The sequence below is a fragment of the Linderina pennispora genome (genome assembly GCF_002104995.1).
Source record: "Linderina pennispora strain ATCC 12442 chromosome Unknown DL89scaffold_6, whole genome shotgun sequence".
In the NCBI taxonomy this organism is placed as follows: domain Eukaryota; kingdom Fungi; phylum Kickxellomycota; class Kickxellomycetes; order Kickxellales; family Kickxellaceae; genus Linderina; species Linderina pennispora.
In genome coordinates, this window is record NW_024468254.1 from 183,751 (window position 1) to 209,472 (window position 25,722).

The 25,722-nt window shown below is 53.9% G+C and overlaps 12 protein-coding genes across 12 annotated transcripts; 5 read left to right on the plus strand and 7 right to left on the minus strand.

Moving 5' to 3' along the window:
* Positions 1-57: 57 nt before the first annotated feature.
* DL89DRAFT_283569 (uncharacterized protein) lies at positions 58-1,483 on the minus strand (the record flags this gene model as incomplete). Its single annotated transcript, XM_040889742.1, has 2 exons — positions 908-1,483; positions 58-521 (listed from the first exon to the last, which is right to left on the minus strand). Coding segments are annotated over exons 1-2 (591 nt in total), but the record flags the coding sequence as incomplete, so codon positions are not given.
* A 1,800-nt stretch (positions 1,484-3,283) lies between these two features.
* DL89DRAFT_149192 (uncharacterized protein) lies at positions 3,284-4,040 on the minus strand. Its single transcript, XM_040883516.1, has one exon. It carries the CDS (start codon positions 3,772-3,774, stop codon positions 3,304-3,306), a length of 471 nt encoding a protein of 156 aa, XP_040743579.1. The 5' UTR covers positions 3,775-4,040; the 3' UTR covers positions 3,284-3,303.
* Positions 4,041-4,240: 200 nt separating this feature from the next.
* DL89DRAFT_267184 (NTF2-domain-containing protein) lies at positions 4,241-6,178 on the minus strand. Its single transcript, XM_040887391.1, has 2 exons — positions 6,098-6,178; positions 4,241-5,779 (listed from the first exon to the last, which is right to left on the minus strand). The coding sequence occupies exon 2, from the start codon at positions 5,731-5,733 to the stop codon at positions 4,306-4,308; it is 1,428 nt and encodes a 475-aa protein (XP_040743580.1). The 5' UTR covers positions 5,734-5,779; positions 6,098-6,178; the 3' UTR covers positions 4,241-4,305.
* DL89DRAFT_149194 (kinase-like protein) lies at positions 6,087-8,415 on the plus strand. The gene has a single exon (XM_040883517.1). It carries the CDS (start codon positions 6,440-6,442, stop codon positions 8,213-8,215), a length of 1,776 nt encoding a protein of 591 aa, XP_040743581.1. The 5' UTR covers positions 6,087-6,439; the 3' UTR covers positions 8,216-8,415.
* On the minus strand, positions 8,251-9,333 carry DL89DRAFT_292631 (WD40 repeat-like protein; the record flags this gene model as incomplete). Its single annotated transcript, XM_040890326.1, has 1 exon — positions 8,251-9,333. The coding sequence occupies one exon, from the start codon at positions 9,331-9,333 to the stop codon at positions 8,251-8,253; it is 1,083 nt and encodes a 360-aa protein (XP_040743582.1).
* A 1,081-nt stretch (positions 9,334-10,414) lies between these two features.
* Positions 10,415-12,948, plus strand: DL89DRAFT_267187 (uncharacterized protein). Its single transcript, XM_040887392.1, has one exon. It carries the CDS (start codon positions 10,809-10,811, stop codon positions 12,897-12,899), a length of 2,091 nt encoding a protein of 696 aa, XP_040743583.1. The 5' UTR covers positions 10,415-10,808; the 3' UTR covers positions 12,900-12,948.
* A 77-nt stretch (positions 12,949-13,025) lies between these two features.
* Positions 13,026-13,846, plus strand: DL89DRAFT_149198 (uncharacterized protein). The gene has a single exon (XM_040883518.1). The coding sequence runs from the start codon at positions 13,124-13,126 to the stop codon at positions 13,823-13,825; it is 702 nt and encodes a 233-aa protein (XP_040743584.1). The 5' UTR covers positions 13,026-13,123; the 3' UTR covers positions 13,826-13,846.
* An 839-nt stretch (positions 13,847-14,685) lies between these two features.
* DL89DRAFT_316181 (uncharacterized protein) lies at positions 14,686-15,296 on the plus strand (the record flags this gene model as incomplete). The annotated part of the gene is made up of 1 exon (XM_040891054.1): positions 14,686-15,296. The coding sequence occupies one exon, from the start codon at positions 14,686-14,688 to the stop codon at positions 15,172-15,174; it is 489 nt and encodes a 162-aa protein (XP_040743585.1). The 3' UTR covers positions 15,175-15,296.
* A 45-nt stretch (positions 15,297-15,341) lies between these two features.
* Positions 15,342-17,077, minus strand: DL89DRAFT_267189 (MFS general substrate transporter). The gene has a single exon (XM_040887393.1). It carries the CDS (start codon positions 17,028-17,030, stop codon positions 15,369-15,371), a length of 1,662 nt encoding a protein of 553 aa, XP_040743586.1. The 5' UTR covers positions 17,031-17,077; the 3' UTR covers positions 15,342-15,368.
* Positions 17,078-18,008: 931 nt separating this feature from the next.
* DL89DRAFT_322402 (uncharacterized protein) lies at positions 18,009-21,423 on the minus strand (the record flags this gene model as incomplete). The annotated part of the gene is made up of 4 exons (XM_040891341.1): positions 18,009-18,107; positions 18,519-18,638; positions 19,735-19,875; positions 20,200-21,423. The coding sequence occupies 4 exons, from the start codon at positions 21,421-21,423 to the stop codon at positions 18,009-18,011; spliced, it is 1,584 nt and encodes a 527-aa protein (XP_040743587.1).
* A 370-nt stretch (positions 21,424-21,793) lies between these two features.
* DL89DRAFT_267191 (DNA primase small subunit) lies at positions 21,794-23,242 on the plus strand. The gene has a single exon (XM_040887394.1). The coding sequence runs from the start codon at positions 21,850-21,852 to the stop codon at positions 23,092-23,094; it is 1,245 nt and encodes a 414-aa protein (XP_040743588.1). The 5' UTR covers positions 21,794-21,849; the 3' UTR covers positions 23,095-23,242.
* DL89DRAFT_267192 (Ap2 clathrin Adaptor core with Cd4 Dileucine peptide Rmeikrllse Q To E mutant) lies at positions 23,093-25,452 on the minus strand. The gene has a single exon (XM_040887395.1). It carries the CDS (start codon positions 25,045-25,047, stop codon positions 23,158-23,160), a length of 1,890 nt encoding a protein of 629 aa, XP_040743589.1. The 5' UTR covers positions 25,048-25,452; the 3' UTR covers positions 23,093-23,157.
* Between the last annotated feature and the right edge of the window lie 270 nt (positions 25,453-25,722).

Consider the following 25,722-nt stretch of genomic DNA (forward strand, 5'->3'; position numbering starts at 1 on the left):
TGTGCATACCAAATACTGTTATTATTAAACTAATATTCCAGCTATGGATAAAACGTACTGTCAACTAGGTTTGCAGCTGAGAGAGTATGCTCAACTGCATGTCCACACAAATGCTTTACCAGCTCGACTGTAAACCTCCCACACCAATGATAGAGCATATTCTCTGGATTAATCGGGGTCGTATACGCGAGACTGCGTATAACTATCAACGCCAGAGACTCCACTTTTGCTGTTGGAAACTTGCCCAAAAACACCGAAACATTGGTCCTGTACTGCGTACGCAGCATTATTTCAAGCAGCGAGTCCCGTGAGATGATCGCATCGTGGGTAAGAGGCTGCGAGCATGGGTGGTATAGAATCTCAGGTGCTGTGTCGCCAAAGTGCAATATCCCCATGTGGTTCTCCTTCCCGAGCAGAAACCGTACGGCATAGGCGTTATACGAGCCTACTAATGATACCAACAACTCAGGCGTAAAGGTAGTAAGGCTGGCGCAGGTGCTGTTGTTTCGAATCGCCATTGACTACATACAAACTTCGAGTGAGTAGCAAAATAGGGAAGTTGGCAGAGACAAGTGGCATGGCGCGGTTACTGTAGTATCTAGTCCAGGTGTCGTGCCAGTTTATATTTGCAACAGCTAGTAATCTTTGTGCGGGTTTGCGTGATGCCATCAGCTCAGTAAAGGGCATACCAGACAACTCCATACATTGTGCATAGATGCAAGTGTCTTGGAAATCGCCATCTGTGTACAATCAAGCACTAAAAAGCTCTGGGAGTGAGAGCTAGAACTCAGCTGAGGTGCTGGTCGACATGAGGGGCGTGCTTGTACCCAAACGAATACCTGGATCATGGGAGTTCTATACTCATCTAGTTACAGCTATTTTATTGAAAGCGTAATGCACTGCTTACCTTGTAGGCAATAAAACAGGAAAGAACTTTGCCGTTGCCTATACAGCCGGGCGAATACCTAGTTGAGTCAGTTGAATACCCAGTCAAAGTTGTCAGACCTGTTCTCGCCAGCAAGCCAGATAGTGACATTTTGCGCGTACCAGCGATTTATTTGCTGCAGAGTTAGATTATCATTTTCGTTTGCTATTTGAGTCAGCCAGGTAGCGGTAGTCGTCCCAAGAGCGTGTTGGCTTGTCTCGCCAATGTAGATTATCCAGTGAATTGTCTCTTCAGCCGTGTTTAGCATTTCAGAGAGGTGCCAGAGTGATATGATGGGCATACCATCAGTCTCATTAGGTTGTGCGGCCCAGATATTTCCCGCACATTCATGGAAGCTCAGGATCCCAAACAAGTTCTGGCCGAGTGCTCTGAACTTCACAACAAATGTAGCATGGGTGCGAGCGTATCTGGCTGCCAGGGCTGGTGTGAATCTGATGTGCTCCGAGTGTATGTGGTTCTGCATTTGATTAATGGGACATGGAGAGATTAAGGAGCGTATATGAATAACCAGGTTCGAAGTAAAAAACGGAGGAAAAGAGAATGGCCCTGTGTGGATACCTTGCTTGCTGAAAGCACTGCTCTCGGGAAAACCCTTTCAGCTGGCATGGTTGGAACATCCACTAAACAAAGGGGATGTCCCTAAAAGGGCTATTTGGTGCAAACTCGGGTGGCGTAGTTAGACAAGCCTGGCTGTCACTGGGCATTGCCACCAGCAGGCACAGAGGGACCTTCCAATACTGCCGAAAAAGGGATCGCTTGGGAATTTTCGCAAAAAACAGTTTAGCCACATTGAGTGTGAGCGGAGCGCACCCGTGCTACTCGGGGCAGCGATTTTCCCAGCCAGTGGCATCTGTGTGGCGATGAAGAACTGAGTCAGCAGCAAACTCTACTTCTCAACGAGTGTACCACTTGGTATGTACAGCGATTCCAGACGCATCTCTAGGCTGGCAGTGTAGTGGGCAGATGAGAAAGTTTAATGGGTGCATTGGTGCGGTGGGAGTGCTACAATAAGTACCGATATTGGCGCCTGAGTCTGCAACAAGCAAACATGTAAATGAAATGTTATATATCCACCCATCCCAAGAAAGAAATAGCTACAACCACATGTTTTTCGGCTGTGCTGAGCCACTAAAGAACGACCGAGAATCGGCTAACCTGAATAGTATGTAGACCATGCATTTCGTGTATGGCATGCACCAGTGAGGGAGCTGACCAGGAGGTGCTTCGAACGGTCGCGCAGACAGGATCTTGGTTGCATGGCGGCACGCTACTTCGATATCCGCTTCATGGACAATACCGAGAAAATATCCCTTGAATTCTGCCGTAGGGTGCTGTAGTAGCAACTCAGAGAACCACGCCCGGGTGATTTGTGACCGCTCTGTGGCTATTTGGCTACGCACATGGTACAAGGCACCTCCGTACACGTTATTAAAGTGGACTAGCCCTGCGTGTTCCTGGCCGTCCAGAACGAACTTCACAGCATAGATCTGGAAAGTGCCTTTCTTGCACCTCACATTGAACTCCGTGAAACTTGTAAATGGGGGCTCCTCAGAAACGCTCATAGCAATAAAAGCACCAAAATATCACAAGAAATAATGAGGAAAGGCATCCAAAGTTGGCAGAAGAAGCGTTCTACACACCAGTACATTATAGCTACTTTGATTCCCACATCACTCAGGCTCAAAAATTGCGAGCGGTGAGTGGTGAACAAGGGCTTTTCTGGGAATCTCATAAAACAACCACACAAGATAGATATCACAGTGCCCGCACAGTATACCGAGTGTAGGTCCAGCATCAATGGAAATCGGCCCCTCTCATTATCATCCTTATGTGCATATATGTATCTAGAATTTGGCGACTGGCAAGCTCTACGGCATCAATATTAGTATCAGCATCAAACCACTCAAGAAATATGGCCTGGTTAAGAGAGTGCTGTGGGTGGTCAGGTATTTCCTGGAAAAGAGTTTTGGATACAAACGAGCTGGAGGTAATGGCTTGGGATATTGGGTAATATACTTGTCCGTGGTCCAGCCCATGGAATACGAGGATGGCACAGTGGATGCAGCTATCCAAGATGTACTTGAATGCAAAAACATAGGGTAGGGTTCGGTAGTTTAATACCAGTTCTTTCGTCATAGTGATTCCATTGTCAATTGAGTCCGGCTCGCTTGAGGACTCTACATCCACTGTACTATCAGAAAGTATGTCGTGCAGTACTGTTGAGTTGCTCGCCGTATATTTGGTCAGCGCATAAAGCGGAATGAGTAAGGATGAGCTTAGGTAGGAGATTCAATAGAGACATATGTCTGAAGTTAAAAGAAGTGAGTCCGGTTCATTATATCCTCGAGGTAGTACGCCTAGTTGCTGCGATAAAGCCTACCATCAAACGACTCTCCTAGCAGGGAGCGGCCTGTCCAGAGTTCAATCAGAACCCACGAGAGAATGCCTGTGTATGTCTGGCACCAATGCGAACACGTGCCCGACGGAACACTGCCTAAACCACCTGCCATACGTTTCAGCGTGTACTTGCTGGCAAGTTCTATTTCTGCACTGCTAAACCTTCCTAAATACACAACAGAATGCTGGCATGGCGGCCTATTGTGAAGCATGTCAAACAATCTCATCTTTTCGATAACAGACGTTTCGGTAGCTTCCTGGGTGAGCGGGTGGAATACAATACCGCCGACAACGCTGTTAAAATGAAGGGTGCCGAAATGAGTGATGCCGTTGGCTCTGTACCGGATGGCATATGCCTGATGTGTGGTGCATTTTTCTAGTGCCAGACCGCTCGATATGGTCGGTTGCTGGAAAGATGTGCATGAATGCATCGCTTCGGTAGTATTGGTGTTTAGCTCAAAAACTCTGAATAGCAGGCTAGGTCAGGTAAAACAAGAGTTTGAAGCAGCCTGCCAGTATAAAAGAAAGCGTATGTTGCGTCCATGGTCATGAACCATGCTCGCCAAATATGTCATGCTCAGTAGCAATACCAGCCAGGAGCCGCGTTGTGCACCTAGTAAATTGCTCGCATCGCAGCGAATCAGATCTAGGCAGGCTTTCACTATAGTTCAAGGCTGTCCAGCGGACTCTTTCAGGCTCACTGGGTTCAGTGACACCCAGGAAATACGCCTGGTGGCTGCGGTAAACAGGCTTTTCTGCCATGTTGTTGGCCATGCCGGCTTTATAAATGGGTTGCTTCGCTGCCAGAAGCGCAGCATTTCCACATCTCCTTCGGTTTGTGAGCATTGGTAGGGCAAATGTCGCCATATCCCAAGCTATCCGTGCGGGTGAATGGTGACGAAATATTGATATTTTTGTGTTCAGTGCTCTATGCGTTTTGGTTGCCAGAATGGTGAGGGTTTTTACTGCTTGCCAGCCCGCGCCCTGTTGCCAGCATTGCGGCTGCGGGATCCACGACCCGATCCGACCTGCTCAAACTCGCCGGATCCAGCACGTGGGGCAGGGGACTGCTTGCCAGTATCGCGACGGCCGCTGTTCTGGCGCGGCTGACGACGCTCCTCAATAGAGATGGTCGCGCCGTTGATGACGATCGAGCGCTTGCTCAGGGCCTTCTGCTTGATCTCCTCCGAGCTGAACTCGGCAACAGCAGAGTTCTTGGGCATAAAGTCGACAAAGACGAGCGGGGCGCCAATGTCCCGGAAGGCAGCCTTGATGGCCTGCACGGGGACCTCGCGGGGCAGGTTCTTCAAGAAAGCCGAAGGGACATTCTCGCGACGGCTGCGACCACCGGCACCGACGTTGGACGCCGGGGTGCTGACACGCGACACATCAGAGCTAGCGGCAGCGGCAGGCGCAGCGCCGCCCGAGACTGGGGCGGCAGGCGCAACAGTACCCTCAACCTTGGCCATAGAGTTGCCCCACTTGTTGCTGCCAACAGCGGCAAGGCCAGCCCAGGTCGTGGGCTTGGGAGCAGGAGCGGGGGCAGGAGCAGGCTTGGAAGCAGAGGCGGGCTTCTCTTGCTGCTGAGCCTTAGGCTTGGCGGGGGCAGCAGCCTGGGCAGGCTTGGGCTCAGCCGCAGGCTTCGACTCGGCGACAGGCTTCGACGATGTGGCCGGCTTCTTGGGCTCAGCAGCAGCAACGGCAGCCTCGGGTTGGGGCTTCTCTGCAACGGGCTCCTCCTTCTTCTCGGCCTTCTTCTCGGCCTTCTTCTCAGACTTCTCCTCAGCCGGCTTCTTCTCCTCAACGACCGGGGCCTCCTCGACCTTCGTGGCCTCCTCAACGGCAGGGGCAGCAGCCTCGGCCTCACCAGGGCCATTGGTCTCGGCCTTGGGCGCTTCCTCCTTAATGGTCTCCTTGACCTCCTCAGCCTGCTCGACCTCATCCTCGACGTCCTCCTCCTCCTTCAGGTAACGCAGAATGTCGTTGTGAACATAGTAGCCACCGACCTGCTCGGCCAACAGGAATGTCTGGGCAAACCTCCGCGACGCCTGACCATCGTTGGACATCTCGCCAATGACCTGAATAACGATATTCCCCTTGATCGCAGACATGATGTCAACGTTGCTAACGTGGATCTTGCAGTTGGAGAATTTCTGGCTCGCAATGGCAGCGCTAATCTCCTGCAGGCCGTTGGCCTGCTTGAGCATTTTGCCCTCGTCGCCGTGGATAAGCATCGACTTGGCGTTGTAGAAGCAGTGGAGCTTGCTCGGGTCCTTGTTCATGATTGTGTAGTACTCCTGAGCAAACATCCAGCCGACTTCGTAGGCGCCGATCGTCTGGCCATCGCCCTCGTTGGCGGTGCCGTTAACTGCGGGCTGAGTGGAGGTCATCGTTCGTTGTTTAATCGCTAAAAACCCGGCTAACAGTAGTGAAAACCTATTGTATGCCGTAGCAAAGGAGGTGTTAGTTGTTGCCAGCCGTAAACATGAGTCTGCCTTAGATTCGGACCGCACAAGGCAGCGTAAATTTCAGCTCTCTGGCAGCCAACGCATTCAGCCGGCCTTGTGGTGGGTGCACACGGTTGGTCGCACCCGTCCTCCCGAGCAAGGGCTGGAAGAGCAACAAGGCCAGGCGAATTGGATTGCAGCTGATGCACGCGAGAAATAAGAGAAAGCAGCCGCCAAATTGCAACGGCTACAAGTCGTCCACCCGAAGTGAATACGGTATGGTGGAGCACAGGAGGCGGAGACCTACTTTGTTCGGAAAGAGGGTATGAATTCGCAGCACAAAAAGCAAGCAGGCGAGGGAGACAGTGAGGAAAGTTGGAAGAAAAAGAAGAACGTCGAACACGGGCACCTGGTGCTCAAGCTCTCACTAATCGCGAAACTCTGGCACCGGAGACGGGCAAGCTCGCGAGAGAAAATACACGCAGGGGCTGGCGTGATCAAATTTTCGATTGTTGTGGCTCGAAACCGGCTAGCATTTAGCCTTTCTCTTCGCTGCAGCTGTTTGGTTGTTCTTTGCGTGGACATCGCTGTCCTGCGCCTCTTTGCTCTGTACTCCTTTTCGCATCTGTATTTATTCCGCTGTTCCTAAATGGCACCGATGGCGAGTCTCGCGTCACTGCGGGTGTATGACCTTACGGCGATGGCTACACTTGGGCTGACACGGCTGTACGACAGCATTGGTGCGCGTTTAGAGGGTGGCGTTGCGGCAGGCATGGCCGGTTCCTCTGCGTCGCCAGTAACAGCATCAACGCACACACAGAGCAGCCGCAGCATTGATACTGAGGATCCGCGCGTACCTGGGTGCGAGCATGCATTCTCGGCTGGCAAGGATGCAGCTGGAGGCGGCGACACAATCAGCCAGAGAGCAGCACGATCGACTAGAAAGAGGGTGCGCAGTAAAAACGGCCCACCAATGCCAACTGGTGACGCCGCCAGGCTCACGAGCCCTAATAGTGCACGGGCTAAGAAAGTGCGGATCAGCAGTAGCCACGCAGAAACCCAGCTGAGAAGCGCGTTCGAGCGCGTTCGGGTCGATGACCGCAGCGACAACGCCGGCGTCAGCAATGGTGACGCATGTGGCAACAAGACCCGCTCACATAGCAGCCACGCTGGCACCATGCAGCCGGCAAATGACAGCTCAGAAAACACACAGCCTAAGGAGTACGGTGAGGTGTGGTTCAACCGGTACGTCATAGTGGGGAAGCTTGGCGAGGGGGCTTTCAGCGAGGTCTTTTTGGCAGCAGATCTTTTCATTGACCGGATGGGCAAGAAGCGCGACTGCACGCGGCTTGTGACGATCAAACGCATGAACAGTCGCGATGGGCTGATAGGCCTGTCTGATTACCACGTCATCTCCTTGCTCAACCGCATGGATCCAAAGTCCAGGGTCCCGATTGTGCGCGCATTCGACATATTCAGATCCCCGTCGCAAATGCCAGAAAGTAGCTACTCGGAAAGCCAGCACAGGGGTGAGGGTGACAGCGCATTTAGTGCTAGTAGGATGGAATCGCTGGACGAGTCCGGCACAGAGAGCAGCTCGACAATCACAATCCGTGAGGCGCCAGACGCCCAGGTCTGTATAGTGATGGAGCCCTTGCTTGGCAAGACCCTGAACGAGGCATTTCCAGCTCGAGTCAAAGAGATATATGCAACAAACGACGAGGTAGTTGCAAAGCAGGTCCATATGGGCATGATTCAGGCGGTTGGCCGTCAGCTGCTGATGGCTTTGGCGCACATGCACAGCAACTCGCTGATCCATGCAGACATCAAGTCTACCAATGTCATCTGTATCGACAACAGCAGTCTGCGTGTCAAGCTGATTGATTTCGGAAATGCAGTCAGCGATGACGACGTTGCCGAGTACTACAAAACATTCGAGATCCAGACCGTGTGGTTCCGGGCACCCGAGGTTGTGTACCAGCAGCCGTTTGGCAGGGCCATCGATATGTGGTCGATCGCGTGCATATTGTGCGAGCTGTGGCTCGGGAGGTCCTTGTTTACCGATATGGATAACCGTGGCTTAATCCGAAGCATGTGGAAGCTGCGCGGCCCACCGCCTGCCCGCATATACAGTGCATCGCCTGTCTACAGAAATCTGGCAAAGTCGTGGGGCGCCAGGCCGGGGGTTGGCCTTGCGACAGCAGCAGCACCAGGCCGACTATATGATCTATCTGCGCGGGGAATCAAAAGCAGCCTGGACTGGGACCCGCACCTCAGATGCCGGTGGCTCAAGTACTCGCTCCGCGTGGATGACGATGATTTTGTTTCTCTAGTTGATGCACTGCTCGAATACGATCCAGAGGAGAGGCTTACAGCCAGCGAGGCACTCAGACATCCGTTCTTCCAAGGCGTGTATGCGTATTAGGTGGTAAAGCCATTCTATATTATCGATTGCCACTGCTAGTAAGGGTTGAATCTGCGTCCGCCGGCCGACTTTTTCGACCCCTCGGCATTGCGTGACGGCATCACTACTGGTGTGCTGGGCTTCTCGGTCGACCACAAGCTCAGGCGGCCATCCTCGCCTCCAGACACAGCCCAACCGCCAGCGGCATCCCAGTCAAACCCTCTTACGATATCACCGTGGCCGCCCGAGAGAACCTGCACATGCTCAAACGACCCAGCACCAACATGCATAACATGCACGTCGCCCGAGTTCGAGCCTCCCAGCAAGTACAGTCGCTGCTGCACCGGGTCGTACCGGCATCCAATCACATAGTCGATGGGCACACCTGCTTGGACCACATCCCGCACGTCGCCAAAATCGGCTAGCATCGTCGCATCGCTTGTCCACAGCTGTAATGTCTCCATATCGCTCTGCGCATAGATGAACTGCGCGTCTGGGCCAAAGAACCCGCACTGCGAGACCGATGCACCAATGTTGGCCACAAACTGCAACGCCTCATCCTCATCGAACTGCGACACGTCATATGTGCACACCAGGCCATCTGATGATCCCGACAGCAGCTGCTTGGCGTTCCCCGGGTGGCACTGGATGTTGGTGATGTCATCGCTGTGCGACTCCTCAAACACTTTGGCCAGCTTCCCTGCGTGTATATCCCAGAAGCAGACGGTGGCCTGCAGATCATCGTCCAGCTTTGTGCCTCCGACAAGCATCTTCTCGTCCAGCGACATGTCAAAGCTCAGAACCGGCGAATTGGCGCGGAAGCTCATGGCTGGGCGCCCAAAGCTCTGCCGCAGATCCCAGATGGCCACCTGCTGGTCGAACGAGCTGCTCAACAGCATGTTTGGCCGCGCCTTGATCTGCGTTACTCTGTCTGAATGGTACGTGTTCGTGGCCGCCGGCATCAGTGTCTGTGGGTCGTAGAGCTTGATGCTGTTGTTTGATGCCGACACTGCGATCCCGGCCGTTGTCCGAAGCGTTTCGAAGATGTACACATCGCTGCCGAGATCAAAGAAGGCCGAGTGCTGTAGATGCAGCTTGGGCAGCAGCGACGGCGTGCTGGTGACGGGAATCCGCGACATTTCGAGAGAGCAGGAAGGAGAATTTGAATGCGCAAATGGTGAGACGAGAGGAATCCGCGAACCCATGAACCCGCACTAGGTGCGCAAGTCGTGTGGTGGCTGGGAAGTCGAAAATTTTGGAGCCCAACTTGATCAGATGATCGGCGATTACTCCAGCCCGAATGTCGGCTGGCACTGAGGGCACAGAGGGACTGGGGCTGCGCACATTCGGGATGGGGCCTCCCGTCGCTCTCGAGCTGCATCCCCATGCTGCTATGTATCTGAGCTGGTGTGCGCGAGCCGGGGATTGCGCCGGCAGACCGCTCTCTGGCTGGCTGTGTACCTGGTGTCTGAACTGGATCCAGATGCAGTTGCTCCACTGGCGAGGAACCAATACGGATTCGGTGTGGCGCAGACAGCCGGGAACAACAGGCAGCGTGCTTGCTTCAGCCTGATGTCGCTGAAGCAGTATTCCACTCGCTGTCAGCAATGGTTATTGTACACTGCAGTGCGCCTATCATTTGCTCATCTCGGGCTTCCCCATTCGGTACTGGGCCGATCTGCCGTGGTTTATATGCACAGTCTATCACAAGCTATGTAGCTGAATATAAGGATCTACTTGCATTGGGTATGGTGGGTGCAATGGGAAAGGTGAAAACAGCAGCAGGTGGCTTGGGAGCAACACCGACGCTCGCGCATTTTTGTCTCTCTTGCGACGGGCAAACGGGAGAACGGTTGAATCGCATTCGGAAATCAGCGCATAAACCAGCGAGCAAAAGCCACTCTAATAGGAGGTATACGTATTGTTGTTGTGCCGTTGCCGTTGCGCACCACGGGCGGGTGCATACAGGACGCCTGAATCAATAACCCGTGCAAATGTCGCTGGACGGATTGTTGGGCCTGGGATGCGGAGGCTGCAGAAAGCCTCGGAGGATAAGAAATTGCTGGATGGGCACGGCTGCGATGGAAAGGAGAAGCAAGCATGGTTGTTTTGCAGAAATGCCATTTGAGGCGGAGCAAGCCAGCATAGAGGAGGCGCATGGCTGGTCCGTTGTTTTTATATAGAAGGCTTGTTCAAGTTTGGTTGAATGTGAGTAAGAGAAGGATTTGCCCGCTCGCCATTCTACATTTACTCTGCCCTTGCCTTCCCTTTTCCCTCACAGTCGTTTCCCACCAGAAAGAAAAGCGCACACCCTTTGCTTCACCATTTCATCTTGTAACTATTTCCTCTGTTATATAAATAACATTTAGCCGGACAGCTGGTGGTGCTTGCCCGCCTTCATTTCCATTCTTTTTTAGCCGCGAAGTATCCGTTTCTAATATTCTACATTTCCTGTATACTTTTTATTTTGCCTAATACGTTTCCCCACCATCTCCCACTCTTTTCAGATTGCCGAATGGTCGAGCCGTCTCTTGCTGGAATATTCACGATACCAGAAGATCTGACCAATATCATCAACGGGCACGCAAAGCCAACTAGCAATTTCTCCAGCAATATGCCAATTCTTCCGACACACAACCCGTTCTCGTCGCTCCTCGGAGGACAGAAGGTGGATAACCGCACAGCGTTCTCGCCCTACACCGGATCGCTATCCAAGTCGTCGCCTGTCCGGGCACCAGAGGCACCAGAGGCGCCTCCGATGGGAATGGGTGCGACCACCAGCATCACGCTGCATGTGCGGTATGTGGCCAAGGACATGTGGCGAAAGGTGACATTTCCTCCTGGAATCACAGTGACGCAGGCACGCGACATCTGCATGCTTCGGTTTAACATCTGGCAGCAGACGATGCTGGCAAACGAGGCAACTGGCGAGTTGATAGGCGGTAGTGATCAGCGGGCATCGGTGGACGACAAGGGCAAGGCCGGCAGCGCCATGGGGTTTGGGCAGCCGCAGAGTCAGACACAGTTCCGCGAGCAGTATGGGCTATTCTGGACGTCGGCAGGGCACTGGCTCGAGGCAATGGAGATGCTGAACACGTACCCGTTGCGCAAGGGAGAGGTACTAGAGCTCCAGCATGTGGTGGACTTTATCCCGCTGCAGCCGCACGAGTTCAAATTCTCGTACGTCGAGGGCTACATCCACTACCTGCAGTCGGACGGCGTTGCCAGCACGTGGCAGCTCAAGTGGGCAGTGTTCCGTAACCGCATTCTGCGGCTGTACCGCAAGAAGGGCCAGGCTGAGGCGGATGTGACCATGGACTTGTCGCATGGGTTCCGGCTCAGCGACCAGGACGGACACAGCTGGCCCAAGTCCAAAGACACGCCCAGCATGGCGACGCTGGTCGACACGCTGAGCCAGATCAATATTGCCGGCGACGGCGGAGTGCTGGTGGTGCAGCTGACGGTGGCCTCGTCGCAGGTCAACACAAAGCAGACGCATTCGTTCCGCACGTGCACTGCGTTTGACTACGACATGTGGCGGAAATCGTTGCGCCACACGATCTCGGGCGGGGCAGGTGGCGGTGGCGCGGGCGGCATGGGCATTGGCTGCAGCACAAGCGGTAGCGCCAGTATCAGCGCCACAAGCAACAACAGCCACGTACCAGTATCAATGTCATCAGATTCGTCAAATCCGCCCGGCCCCACGCTCCACAACAATGTGATGTCGCCACAGAGCCAGCGCCCGCCCACAGACCGCCACGAGGGCTATGTCAACCGGAAGGCTCCTGACGGCTACGGGTTCCGGCGCCGCTACTGCGTGGTGCTGCCCACGGCACTTTACGGGTTTCTGCAGGCAGACGCCTCGGACGGCATTCCGGACGAGAAGCTCATTGACGTGTGTGAGTTTGCAATATCTCTGGATCCAGCCTCAGTCACTGTCGAGGCTATCTCGTGGAACGGCCGCTATCTTTTGCGTGTGTTTGGCCCTGACTCGCAGGCACTGCGCGACCTCCCGCACGCGACGTCAATGCCAGGGGCCGATGATTCTCGCATCCAGTGCACTGACATTCTGGCCACAGCCGCGCAGAAGGCAATCGAGCAGTACGGCAGCACCTTCGGCTTGCTGCCAGACTCGCGTGAGCTCGTGCGTCTGATGATCGACGACCACGACGAGGGCCACAGGTGGGCCGTTGCCTTCAACAGCATCGCAGGAGTCCAGATCACCGGCCAGTCCCGCATCATCATCGGCGCCCGCCGCACGCACTCGCTGACCGAGTCCCGATCCCATGTCAATATGCGGCCCGCTGAGCCGCCGGCGCCGCGCCGCAACACCGCACTGACCATTGACGAATGCGCTAGCATCGCCTCCACCCCCAGCGTTGGCAAGCAGCAGTCACTGAGCGAGTTCATGGTCAGCCAGGTCGATGGCGGGGAGCCCAAAAGTGCTGAGCCGCCGGTCCCTGCCAAGCCGCTAAAGTGGGTGCCGCTGAGCATCGACAAGTATGTCAAGGAGGATGAGGAGCAGCGGCGAAGACAGGTCTCGTCGGGCTACGAATCGACCCTGGATCTGCAGCACAACGCATCGCTGAAGACTAAAAAAAGCAATGTCAGCGGTGACGAGCACAACAGTGCTGCGTCGTCATCGTCGGCTCGGCCGCCGGCTAGGTTCAACTGGTTCAAGCGCCGCGGGTCCACTTCTAGATAGTCTTGCTCTTCTCTTAGCTCCCCAGTTAAATGCACTACCAGTCCTGAATCCTGCTTTTGGCAAGTTCAACGCGTGGCCCGCTTTTAATATACAGGCCAGTAGTAGCACGAAATGCCTGGCGTATTTTTAGGCCAGCCAGCAAATCCTTGCTCCTTGGCTCTTTCGTCTCCACCTTTTTCGCTTTTTTCCCCTCCCTTATTTATTTGTTTGTGCATTCCTGAGAAATGAGGCTCCTACTACGACTTTTAGCGCTGTCCCTGCTGCTCCTGGCTGCTGTGGCGCAGCCAGCGAACACTACTGCGCAGGAAGCAGAGGACCTGGAAAAGGCCGTGACCTCGATGTTCAGTACACTTGCGCTGCGCACGTTTGCGCCCGAGCGCCAGGACCACCAGGAGCTGTATTATAAGACCCGCTTCTTCACAGCGCACCTGCAGGCACGCATGCGGTACATTGTGTCGACATACGATGCGAGCGCATCCGAGGCAGCCGCCGAGGAACAGTCGTCGGACTCCAATGGAAGCAGCAGGGTAGCAAATGATGTCGAGTCCACTAGCGTACAGCACCACGAGGATTCGCCCAAGGAGACACCCAGTGTGTCGACAAAGGACCCACTGTTCCTGACACAGTCGGAGGCAGACCAGCTCAACGGGATCAAGAAGGAAATGTGGCTTGTATCGCGCAAAATGTACCAGCAGGCAGGCTGCATGACGTATGACATCAGCCTGTGCAATTCGATGGAGTCCAAGGGGCTGAAGCTTAGCACGACTGAGAAGCAGGCGCTGATGGAGTGGGAGCAGCGGCTGTCTGACCCCGCCGTGGCCAACAAGGTGCTGACCCGGGACGAGGCCCAGGGAATCCGCGACATGATGCGAGCAATCCAAGCGGTCCTACTCAATGCCGTGCGCCGCGAGTACCCCGGCCACTAGCTAGATTTCCTAGACGTTCTGACCCAATAATCATGCTGTGGATTAAGCAGTGCACGTGGGGCCTGGCCTGAAGCAGCCGATAAGCTGGCGCTGCCGCCGACTTGGACGCCAAAATCCGAGCAGGGTGACGGGTAGGGACCCATCGACAGCTGCTCGCCATGATGCACACGATATTGCAGTCTGCAGACTTGTTTGGGGCGAGAAAGCATTTTTTTGCCACAGTGCGACTGTGAGCCATGTTGCGCACCACTGATTATGCGTCAGCACAGGGCAGGGGAGGGATATGCCGGCAAATACATGTGTGCAATTGTTGCGCGGCAACAGTTGCATGTGCATGGTGGCCATGGCCTGGTCCCAACCAGTCATTGCAGCTCGGTGCGGCGTTGGGGTAGGGCATGCAATGTCCGGAGGAGCGGACGGAGACCTCCGATGCCCTGCGGTCCCTACATGTTGTATTGGGAACTCTCTCACGCACATCCTCGCCCCTGTTCTAAGCGAGCATGCATATTGTAGGGGGTAAAAGGGGGGAAACTGGGAGATCTTTTTGGTATGTTCTAAAAAGCATCTCCGGCTTTGCCAGTTGGGCTGTGTACGATTCGACGTGGGCAAATGGTACGAGGAGAGAGATGGTCCCTTCCCCAAGACAAACCACATACGCAGCCGTCCGCTTTTGCCGCTTGCTATCAGAAAAGGGGGTCTGCGCCATACTCCATTGTGTACAAGCAAACACTCAGGCCATATATAAAGGGATCCAGACTGCTCCCGTTTCCTAAGCCATTCACCAACATCCTCCTCACCAAAAGACAACAGAATCCCCCTGCTCATATCCACTACTCTCCGTCGGGAAACAAAAAATCGAAATGAAGCTCGCTATCTCCGTCTTCGCCATCGGCCTCACTCTTCTGTCTGCTGCCTCTGCCCTGCCTGCCTTTGACGCTGCACAGGTCAATGACAAAGATGGCGATCTGAACAACCCCTGCGGCTCATACAAGTGCAAGAACAACCTCGTGTGCGTCAACCAGCAGGTGACTTGCATCCGCGAGCCATGCTACCCGATCCCCTCGTGCGTCAAGCCTGAGATCAAGGACAAGGACGGCGACCTCAACAACCCCTGTGCATCGCACAAGTGCGAGAACAACCTCATGTGCGTCAACCAGCAGGTGACTTGCATCCGCGAGCCATGCTACCCGATCCCCTCGTGCGTCAAGCCTGAGACCAAGGACAAGGACGGTGACCTCAACAACCCCTGTGCATCGCACAAGTGTGAGGGCAGTCTCCGGTGCGTCAACCAGCAGGTGACCTGCATCCGCGCGCCGTGCTACCCGGTTGCAAACTGTGTTGCTGCTTAAATTCTCTACCTTCATACCAAATCCCCCAGACTACTCGCTCATTTTCTGACGCGAAAAATCTTCATAGTGAAGATTGCTGTGAATGTTAATAAATCTCTTCCTCGCAATGAAGGCAAGTGCCGCATTTCTCCTACCTGCAGTGCAGATCTTTCAACACGGTATTGGCATATCCTTTAGCAGCAACCTCTGCCAGTTTATTGAATTGTGATTTTCTTGACTGTGTTCAGTCGCTTGTGCTCAACAAACAACACCGCCAGGAAAAATAGCACAGAAAACGGAACCAAGGCTGTAAAGGCGGAGCGCATCGACTTCATAAACACCTCGACGATTCGGTGGAACACTTCATCTGGCAGAGCAATCCTATGGATAAGCGACTGGCTCTTGGATATCCTTGCTATCGAATCGGCGTAGTTGGGAAACAGAGCCATGACCTTGGCAAACTCCGTCTTGCGCTTGTTTTCACTAACTGTGCTCATAACAGCCACCACGATCATGCCGCCTAATGATCGCATGAACAGACATGCGGTAGTCACCGTTGCCGAGTCCCTTCCTGCTGCACCAACCTGTGCTGTCAATATCAGCGTCTGGATACACGCACCAAACCCAATTCCATAGAGAACCATGATGCCTATGACCTCTGCAGAATGTGTATTCCGATGGAGGGTAATAAGAAGCGTTGCTGCCACGAGCAAGCAGGTTCCGCCAAACCACAAGCATTCGCGGTAGCGGCCAAATCTAGTGACCAGTACGCCAGCAATAACGACTGCGAATCCCTCGGCGATTGGAAGCGGCATCGTGTATAGCCCAGATGTTATTGGTGTCGTATTCTTGACTACCAGCGCCCACTGTGGAATGAAAATAAGCGGTGCGTAGGTAACTGCTCCAAATACCAGATGTCCAAGCACCGCCAGTGCGACATTGCGCGTCTTGAACAGGTACATGGGCAGAATCGGCTCCTTGGGATGGTTGGCTTCGTAATAAACGAACAGAATCCCTATGGCAACGCCCACAACGATGCAGGAGATTACGCGTGCCGATGACCACGGGTACTGCTGTCCGCCCCACGAGAGCGCTAGTAGCACTAGCACGATGCTGGCCAGCGAAATGACTGACCCGCCAAAGTCAACACGATCCAGCTTTTCTCTGCGCGTCCCGCTTGGCTTGGGCAAGCGCATGATGGTGGCAATAACCGCTCCAGACAGTACACTGGTGGCTACATTGACCCAGAAAACAACACGCCAAGTACTCTTCTCCACGATAGCCCCGCCGATAATCGTTCCTGCTGCAGACGCAAAGGACCACGATGCCGAGGAGTAGCTCATCAGCTCCCCCCGTTTGCGCTCAGGAAACAGGTCAGCGATGATAATATTTACCAGGGTGTACATGCCGGCACCGCCTATTCCTTGGATGGCACGACTTACAATAATCATGTCCATCGACGAAGAAACGCCGCTCAGCAGAGAGCCAATGAACATGAAGATTACCGATAATGCCAGGATGGGCACGCGCCCAACTATATCGCTGCACTTTCCGTAGATAGGCTGTAGGGCTGTAGTGGTAATGAGGTAGCTGTTGACTATCCAGCTTGCCCGCTGAATGTCGTTGAAGTGTTGTGCAATAGGAAAGTATACAATTCCATCGAGTGCCGTGTTCAGTCCGACTGCGAACATTAGGACGAATGCGCCAACGTATGTTAGGCGTGTATCCATACTCTTCTCCTCATCAGCCGGCTGCTCTATGGTAGTACCATTGCTGTGCTCGACCAACTGCTCTATGGTCACAGAGAGGCAGGTGGCACTGGTGTTTCCTGATGTTGTAGCGGGCGACTGTGTCTGTGATACGTCGGAGTCCCTCATGATTAAAAAAATAGGTGTATATAGTGGTATAAAGAATAAGGTGTAGCGCAGAAAAGAGTGCAGGTACACTGGCTGGAAATTGCAAAGAGCACTACTGGTGCCACTTCCCACAAAGCGAAAACAGTGGCTGGCTGAGAGAGGGATCAGCATATTATCTGTTCTGCAACACCAATTGTGCTGGCAGCATTGAGGGAATTCACATTTAATAGTTGTTATTTCTCAAAACAATAGAGAGTAGCCTGTCGCCACAAACACAAGATGTCGTGCTGACAATTCCTGGCGAGCAGCAGTAACATCCACGGCGTTTCTAAACCCCTGGCTTACTAAAGCAGGTACTGCGCTATGGAAAGTGTCAGCTTCTGGATATCAGGTGTATCTGAGCAGTGCTAGTTTCCTTGTCATCCCAACAATTGGCAGAATATTTATCGCATTCACCGTTCAGATATAATATACACCAGTATTTGTTCTCTTCACAGCACTACTTTCTGCAAAATATAGACGTTCTGGCTCTTGGCTGAGAAAGAGCTTAACTTGCCACCACTGATCAACCCGCAATGGACCTAGCGATATGCCTTCTGGACCAAAAGAGCTTTTACATTCCTGGTGCGGTCCAATCTGACTTGTTTGCAAAGCTGAGCCTAAATAGCCTGCTATACCTTGGACAAGCAACTATCAGACTGACTGGTGACATGCTACATACAAGTTGTCATCATCATCATAGCCCTCATTAAATTGTAAATGGGCGAAATCGAATCTTAAAACAAGAGCACCTTGGTGGTCAGAGCGCTGAATGATCATGCTGAAGGTATGCGAGGACATGTAGGCAAACTATGATTTGGTGATATGAAATGAAATAAACAGCCTCTTGACCCAATACCCTTAAATCGTGGCTGCTCAACAGTCCAGCATCCTGAGAGCGCGGAGTCACTCAACCCGGCACGATGGTGATTTACCAAAGTAATGGTGGATGTGGCCCAGCTACCGTTCGTCGAAGGTGGGCGAGACGACGTGGGGTTCGACCGTCAGGTAATGCGTCGTGACGATGGGACATGTGATTTGGGTCTCGGTCAGATTGGTCTCGTATAGTGAAAACAGCCATTGGAGCAGAGGGCTGGGTGCATTAAGGTCATAGATATCAAACACATCTAGGAATGTGCTGGTGGGTGACATGCTGTGTCACCAAAGTGACGTTTGGGAAGTGCTCAGTGAATATCTCCATAGCCATGCGCAGATATTCATTCGGGTGATGTATGTGCACGTCTGAACAACTGCAGCCTGGCTGGCAGGAATCGTCATCCGAGAGATTGGGCTTGTTGAACATGCCACCGCCGACAAACTTGATAGACTTGACATCGGTCTAGTTCTTATGCTGGTAGAGTAGTTCATTGAGTAGGTCGACGATAGGAATCAGGCACTTGCATTTGTTGTCCATGATGACGACGATTTTTCTATGGCATCCACCTTCCATATGTCTTTTCTGGCCCGAACATTGCTGTGCCACTTTTTGCGGTGGCCGCCGGTGCCGTCGCATGGTCCTGTCATGCGGTGCTCAATCACCAGAGTGTTGACAGAAGAGTCAGGAATCCGCTTGGTCCACCGCGTGCTGGACTTGGAGAGGTTTGTTGCCTGTCTGAGCCGTAGCTATTTTTGAACTGTGTTATCTCATTGTCATTCATTGCATGGGCAAAGATCTTTTCCAGGATGCTGTTTGGAACCTTATCGAAACAAGTAAATATATAGTCAGCTGGAGGTGGCATTTGTGAGCTGAAGAGTAGATAAACTGCCGAGAATAGAGAACGAACGAAACTCCATTGTGGAGGGTAGGCGCTAGTTAGCATATCTTTTTGATATGTGGTACTGTCTGTTGGCAGGATTTCATTGCCATATATTCTCCACTCCCAAGTGCAGCTATTATAGCCATCTTGGGGAAAGTTACAGCCATTGTAGTACATAGTCAGGTTGCATGTCGGCCGCAGGACATGTCACAGGGAAGGTAGGCTGCGGTGGGATGATGGAGTGAAAGAAGCAGCAGCAGCGCCAAAATGCCAGTGCTTCTGGTATGCTTTGCAGGTTTGTGTCCGAAAACTTGACTACGGCTGTGTCCTCTTGCTGCAGCCAAGCATATCAACTGGGTACAGGGGGTGGGAGTAGACGTCATAATGCCTGCATCCTGCGAGTGCAGGGGGCCGTGATATTCTGACATTCTGTGGTTTTTACTTATTTCTTCCATTGTATCGAGGAACAGGAGGGAGAAAGAGGGCATAATTACATAGGAGCAGTGTATAGAAGCCGAGGAAAAGGGAGCCAGGTGAATGACAGAGCCAGGAAGGATACAGGCTTCTGTCTCTTCGTAGACTTGGTACTCGCAGAGAGGAGCTATGCACTAGGCACGGTGTCCTGTTCACACTCGTCGTTGCGCAAGCGACTCTGATTTGGTTTGTGACGACTGGCATTTGATTTCAAAGTCCTTTCCCTGGAATCTGTTTTAGCTCATAGAGCGTGTTAATCTTTTCTCTCTCTTTGACACTCGCAACCCAGGTACCGGCTCGCAAGACAGCCCTTGGATGAACACAGGGCGGATGGCATATGCCAGGCTATGCAGCGTTCTGACAGCACAAGTACACCAGTGTCCAGTTCTATATTATCACCTGCTAAAAATCCCTAGCTGGTCCAAGTGTGGGCAAGGCCACGGAAGCTGCGGAACCAGCTCGCGGCGGACGCGCTCTATCAAATGGCTGCAGCTGTGTCTGTATAGCGAGATGCGCTCCAGCGATGGTATCAGCGATGCGACAACAAGTATTTGCTCGATGACCTGCCAGCCAGTGTAGCCTTTGTAGCGCACCACCTGGAGATTTGACAGTCTCGATAAAACCGGCTGCGCGGACCCTCCAAAGACTCTCTCGATGTCGCTCTGCTGAAGGTGCCGCCCGTTCCTATACTCTTGTCCATTGTTTCCCAAGGCGATATATAGTTTCTTGACAGTTGGAATGTACCTGAGTAGCACTAGTAACTGTTTTGGAGACGCCTGAATGCACGAAAGATTCAGTGTCTCGAGACGTTCAAACCCAGAAAACCTCTGAATTTCTTTGAACAGCTCGTTGAAAGAAATATCCAGCTTGCACCCACCGCTAGCCAGGCTAACCACTAGACTTTTTGAACACCTCGCTACCTGCAGCACACTCCGAATAGAATTCTGCTTTGTCTCTGTCGTAAACACCCGCCGGTCGTTTGTAAATCTGACCCAGAACAGCGACACATGTACGTAGTCCAACTTTGGTTGCGATTCATAAGGGAATGATGAGCCATGGAAAAACCCCGTTTCTGTGATATCCAGCCCGATGGCGACGGTTTCTAGTGTTGCACTGTTGCCGCGGAAGAGTATATCTGTGTCATACGGCTGGCGATCTTGGCACACAAGATGCTTGAGCCGGGGAAACGGCACACATGATGGTGGTGTATATGTAGAGGTAGCTAGCCATGAAAACATGGGAATGTAGATGGCTAGACGCTCAACATGCGGGTAGATAAATGTGTTCGATCCATCCTCACTCTCGATTAGCAGGCGGAAGTGGGTAGGGTAGAACCAGAACAAGCTGATACATGATAGCGTGTTGGCATTGCGGCGCACAAGCTCAATGGCGCCTGCAGAGTTATATCGCTGGCCTGTGAGCGATATATGGGTGAGGCCAGTTCCCGGCATGAGCATATTGAGCATCTTCCATTGGCAGTAGTATGAACCTTCGTCTGCAAACTCGACGCTTGTTTTGAAGCCCTTGGCCATGAATCGACTGCTGATATTCGCCCAGTCCTCGTATTCGGAATGGTCTGTAACCTGGACGTTCGGAAACAAGCTGAGGATGCGCTCACGGAGCCTCAGGGCATCAGAGTTGCAGCTGGTCTCGTCTGCGAGGTTGCCCTCAGGATCCGAGTAGCTTCTCACAAGAAGTCGCACCTGTGTGACATTCGAAAAACCTGCATCCTCAAGCGGTGCTCGAGAAAGCGCTGCCTCTGCCCGGCCATTGACAATCTGATGGAGCCCGACATATATGGTGACTGCTTTAGCCAGACTGCTCTTGGAGTTCTCGGCAGCAAGCGACAGCGTCGGGGTTTTCGGTAAGGACCAGCGCCCCTGTGACCCAAAGCCCATATCGATCATGACATGGCTGTAAGCGTGCTTGGAGGCAGCATTCCGCCAGCTCCTGCATAGGCCAAGGATCGGTAAGAAATTTGAGAATTGCCTCATGGTTGGGTGGATAGTGTAGTAGAAGCATTCTCGTAGCTGGAGCCCGCGGTAGCTTTTGGTGATCAGCTCGGGTGCGTGCACCAGCAGGTAATCAAGGATACAGTCGATGAGACCTTCAGGCAGGTGCTGGGCACTGTGGATAGGGGACATAGAAATGTGTAATAATAGAGGTATTGGCAGTCAAAGCGAGGAAAGAGGAGGAAGAATAGGATGAAGCGAGGGGCGGCAGCGCAACAAAGCCGGCAGGGCCAGTGGCGCCCATTAGGAAAGATCTTCGTCGGTTCATATAACAGCAGGGCAAATCTATGGAGCTGAGAGCCAGTAGTCTGCTGGCAAGTGCAGCCAGAGTGCCGGTGTGTTGGCTTCAGTCCTGGATATGCCGCGGGTCCATAAACTCGCGTGGCTAACGGCAAGTTCCTGGGTTCAGAGCACCCAAAATGCGAGTCGAGCCAGCAGGCGAGTCGCGTTTTTCTGGAGAAAACAAATTTCACGCGTAGAACGCGCTGTCAGCCGCCTGCAGCCTTGCTCCCTCGCTTCGAATTCCTTCGCTTAATTTCAAGACCTTGGCAGACAGAAATGGATACCTCAACCGACGACAGCGCTATCGAAGTGTCGCCTATGACGCTGGGGCAGTTCTACCAGCGGCTGTTCCCGCACAGGCAATTCTACAGCTGGCTGAATTACAAGGCGCAGTCCTCGTCCATGACGTTCACGCACCGCGAGTTTGCGTTCACAATCCGCGACGGCATCTACATCCGGTACCAGTCATTCAAGGACTGCGAGGAGTTCCAGCGCGAGCTGGCGCGGTTGATCCCGACACGCTTTGAGATTGGCGCAGTATTCACGGCGCAGCCCAAGCACGCCAAGTCGCTGCAGCCGGGCGTGTTCAAGCCGGTCGAGAAGGAGCTGGTGTTTGATATTGACATGACGGACTACGACGAGGTGCGGACGTGCTGCCAGGGGGGCAGCATCTGCAGCAAGTGCTGGAAGTTCATGGCCATAGCAATGCGGATTGTGGACGCAGCGCTGCGCGAGGACTTTGGGTTCGAGAAGCTGCTGTGGGTGTATTCGGGGCGGCGCGGCGTGCATTGCTGGGTGTGCGATGAGCGGGCGCGGCAGCTGGATGACCAGGGGAGGCGAGCGATCTCTGGGTACCTGTCGCTGATCCGTGGCGGTGCCGAGCAAGGCAAGAAAGTGAACCTGTCGTCGCGCACAGCAAACCACCCGCATGTCGTGCGCTCGCTGGATATCATCGAGGACTACTTTGAGGACGTGGTGCTGGGCGAGCAGGAGATCCTGCTGACGCGCGACCGCTGGCTCAAGGTGCTGGCGGCGCTGCCCGATGAGGATCTGCGGCAGACGCTCGACACGCAGTGGCAGAAGCGGCCGGACCGCACATCGTCGGAAAAGTGGTCTGATCTGATCGACGCCGTGGACCGCCGGGCCGCCAAGCAGAAGGGCAAGTTTGCGCTGACCATGTTTGAGAGGGACATGATGCTGCAGTATGCGTATCCGCGGCTCGACGAGAATGTCACCACGCATATGAACCACTTGCTCAAGAGCCCGTTCTGTATCCACCCGGGCACCGGCAGAGTGTGCACGCCGATTGCAGCAGACGACTTTGACTCGTTTGACCCGCTTGCTGTGCCTACATTGGCGCAGCTGCTGCGCGAGGTCAACGAGGCGACCGGCGCCACCAAGGGGAAGGAGTACGCGGAAACATCGCTAGGCGAGTATGTCGATGTGTTTGATGACTTTGTCCAGACGCTGGACCCTGGCAACGAGGCGGACGTGGCGATGGCGGGCAGCCTGGACTTTTGACATGGACTATGTGGGTGTGTTCAAAAATTAACTCGAAAAATGGATAAAAAGAATGGCAAAATGCTAGAACGAGATCAGCAACTCCGGCTCGCCCTCGTTGGTGGTGTCGACGCCCCCGGCGGCAGCCTCGCTTGTCGTGGTCTCCTCATCAGCCTCGCTGCCCACAGTCTCGGCATGGCGCGGGAGCCCAGCCTTCTCGGCGCGCTTATACACGAACAGCCTGGCGGGCTTCTGCAGCACCGACGATACGCACCCGAGCTCCTTCACCAGCTCCTGCAGCAGCGAGTCCGGCAGATTGACGTTCTCCAGCTCGACCGGCGGCTTGTCCACCAGCGCAACCGACCGCGCAGCCTCTGGATCGGCCGACAGCAGGCGCCAGTAGATATATGCGCGGTCGCGCACATCCGGGTTGGCACACTTTTCAGTGGCCGTCTGCAGTGCCTTGAGCACCAGCGCCTGGCCCTGCTGCGGGCTCTTCAGGAAGTACTTGACAGCCGCGTTGACCAGGGCCAGCTGCACGCTCTCGTCCTCCTGCTCCAGGAACCCCTCAAACATGCCCGACAGCACGTTGCCGACGTTGGTGATGTGCTCCGAGTACTCGCCGATGATCCAGATCAGCGCTGCCATAGCCTCGGGCTTGTCTACTATGTCGATGTACTCGCACAGCGTGGCAATCACGCCGTCGAAGCGCTGGGGGTACCGGCGGAAAATATCCTTGAGCACGATCATGCTCTCCTGGACCACGTACTCGACCTTGGTGCTGATAAGGTCCGTCAGCACCTTGACAGCGCGCTCGGCTGCCGAGTCGTACTTGATTGCGAGCCGGCTGATGGCCTGGACAGCATGGCGCACAAAGTCGACATCGACCTCCTTCGCGTACTCTTTGAGCTCATTGAGCAGCGGCTCGACGTTGCGCTCCGAGCAGATACGCACGAGCACATCCAGCTTCTCGTACTTGACGTACACCGGGTCGTTGTATTTGCAGAAGAACACGCGGATCTCCTTGCTCAGCAGCTTCGGCTGGCGCTGCAGGATCAGGTTGATGTTGCGCAGCGCCACGTACTGGATCTCGGGCTCTGACGACAACAGTGTGACCAGCGGCGGCACCATCTTCTTTGAGAACTGCTGCAGCAGGTCCGCCCGCTTCACGTACTTTTCGTATGTCAGCAGCAGCCGCACCGTCGACAACACCACGCTACCGTTGGCATGCTGCAGCCGCGGCAGCAGACGCTCGCAGATGTTCTCTGCCTCCTTCTCGTCCTGCGGCCTGTAGTCAACCAGCGCCTCGAGGATCGCAATCTGGCCCCACTCGGTGCACTCATTGACAGCTGTCAGCAGCTTTCCGACTGTAGATGTATCCAGCCGCCAGATGCCGCGCCCGCCCTCCATCTCGTTCATCTCCGCCAGTGCCGAAACCACATTGGCCACCACCATCGAATTCGAGTCCGACAGCGACTCGCGCACCGCATCCACGAACCCGTTCTCCTCCGCCACTGCCGCATTCAGCTCAAACACCTTGGCCACACACATCACCGCCGTCTTGCGCACATATGGGTTCGGGTCCTTCAGGCAGGTGCGCAACGGGTCGCACAGATAGTCCAGCACCTCAGGCACATGCAGGCAGCCCATGGTGCGGATGGCCAGCGCGCGGATCAACGGGTTGCTGTCCTCGGTGTCCTTGACGAACGTGTTGACTGCGAGAATGACCAGGTCGGGCTGCGTTTTGGCGTAGTTAATTAGGTACAGGTAAATGAGCTTTTTGATTTCCAAATCGTCCGTCTGCATGTTCTTCAGCACATCTGTGAATAGTCCGCTGACGTCCTTGCCCACTGTCATGTTGGCAATTACTCGCCGCACCGCCTCCTTCCGCCTCTCCCTGTATTCGCTGTTCAGTTCTGTCTTCAGCTCGTAGTTTTCACCCTTGCGCAGTGCTGCCAGCACCTTGGCCTTCATAATTTGAAGCCGTGCAATGTTTGTCTGAATCGCTGCATTCATCATCTTGCTCTAAATTCCACTCGTTCGCTATGTTTCTGTCTGGCTTGCTAATAGAGAAAAGAGGATGCCACAGAGTGAAGAGAAGGCTGTGCTTGCTGCGTAGTTGCCCTGAAAATGAGGGCTATGCGCGCGACTGATGACGGCTCCCTGCAACTCCGCCGCAACGCAGATTAGTCGTGTGATTTGATCAGGCCAGGCCAGTGGCTGCTACTGCGCCCCTTGCATTCATGGCGTATACGAACACTGGCTTCCCAAGGTACAATACAGAGATACTACACCATGGCGACAAGTCCAGACCAATATAGCAGGTGTCAAGCACTCGTTTGTCACATAGGTATGCCACAAGCAGACTTCCAAAACAGGAAAGCGGCGGCTCGCCGTAGCACATCCGCCATGTTCGATATTACAATGCCATGAGAGTTCAATGTAGTGCGAAGGGCAAATACCGCCTGACAATGGGTGCATGGATAGGGGCGTTCGCAAGACTATATTTTAGAAGTATATTCCAACAAATGGCGTGGGTATTGCAGCTGCTTTCCCTGAGCAACCAAAGTAAAGCTGGCTGCGTTTGCCTGCTCGTTGCGGTCGCCTGTATTTTCCTCCTGCCATCCCCAGTATCGTACTCTACAGCAG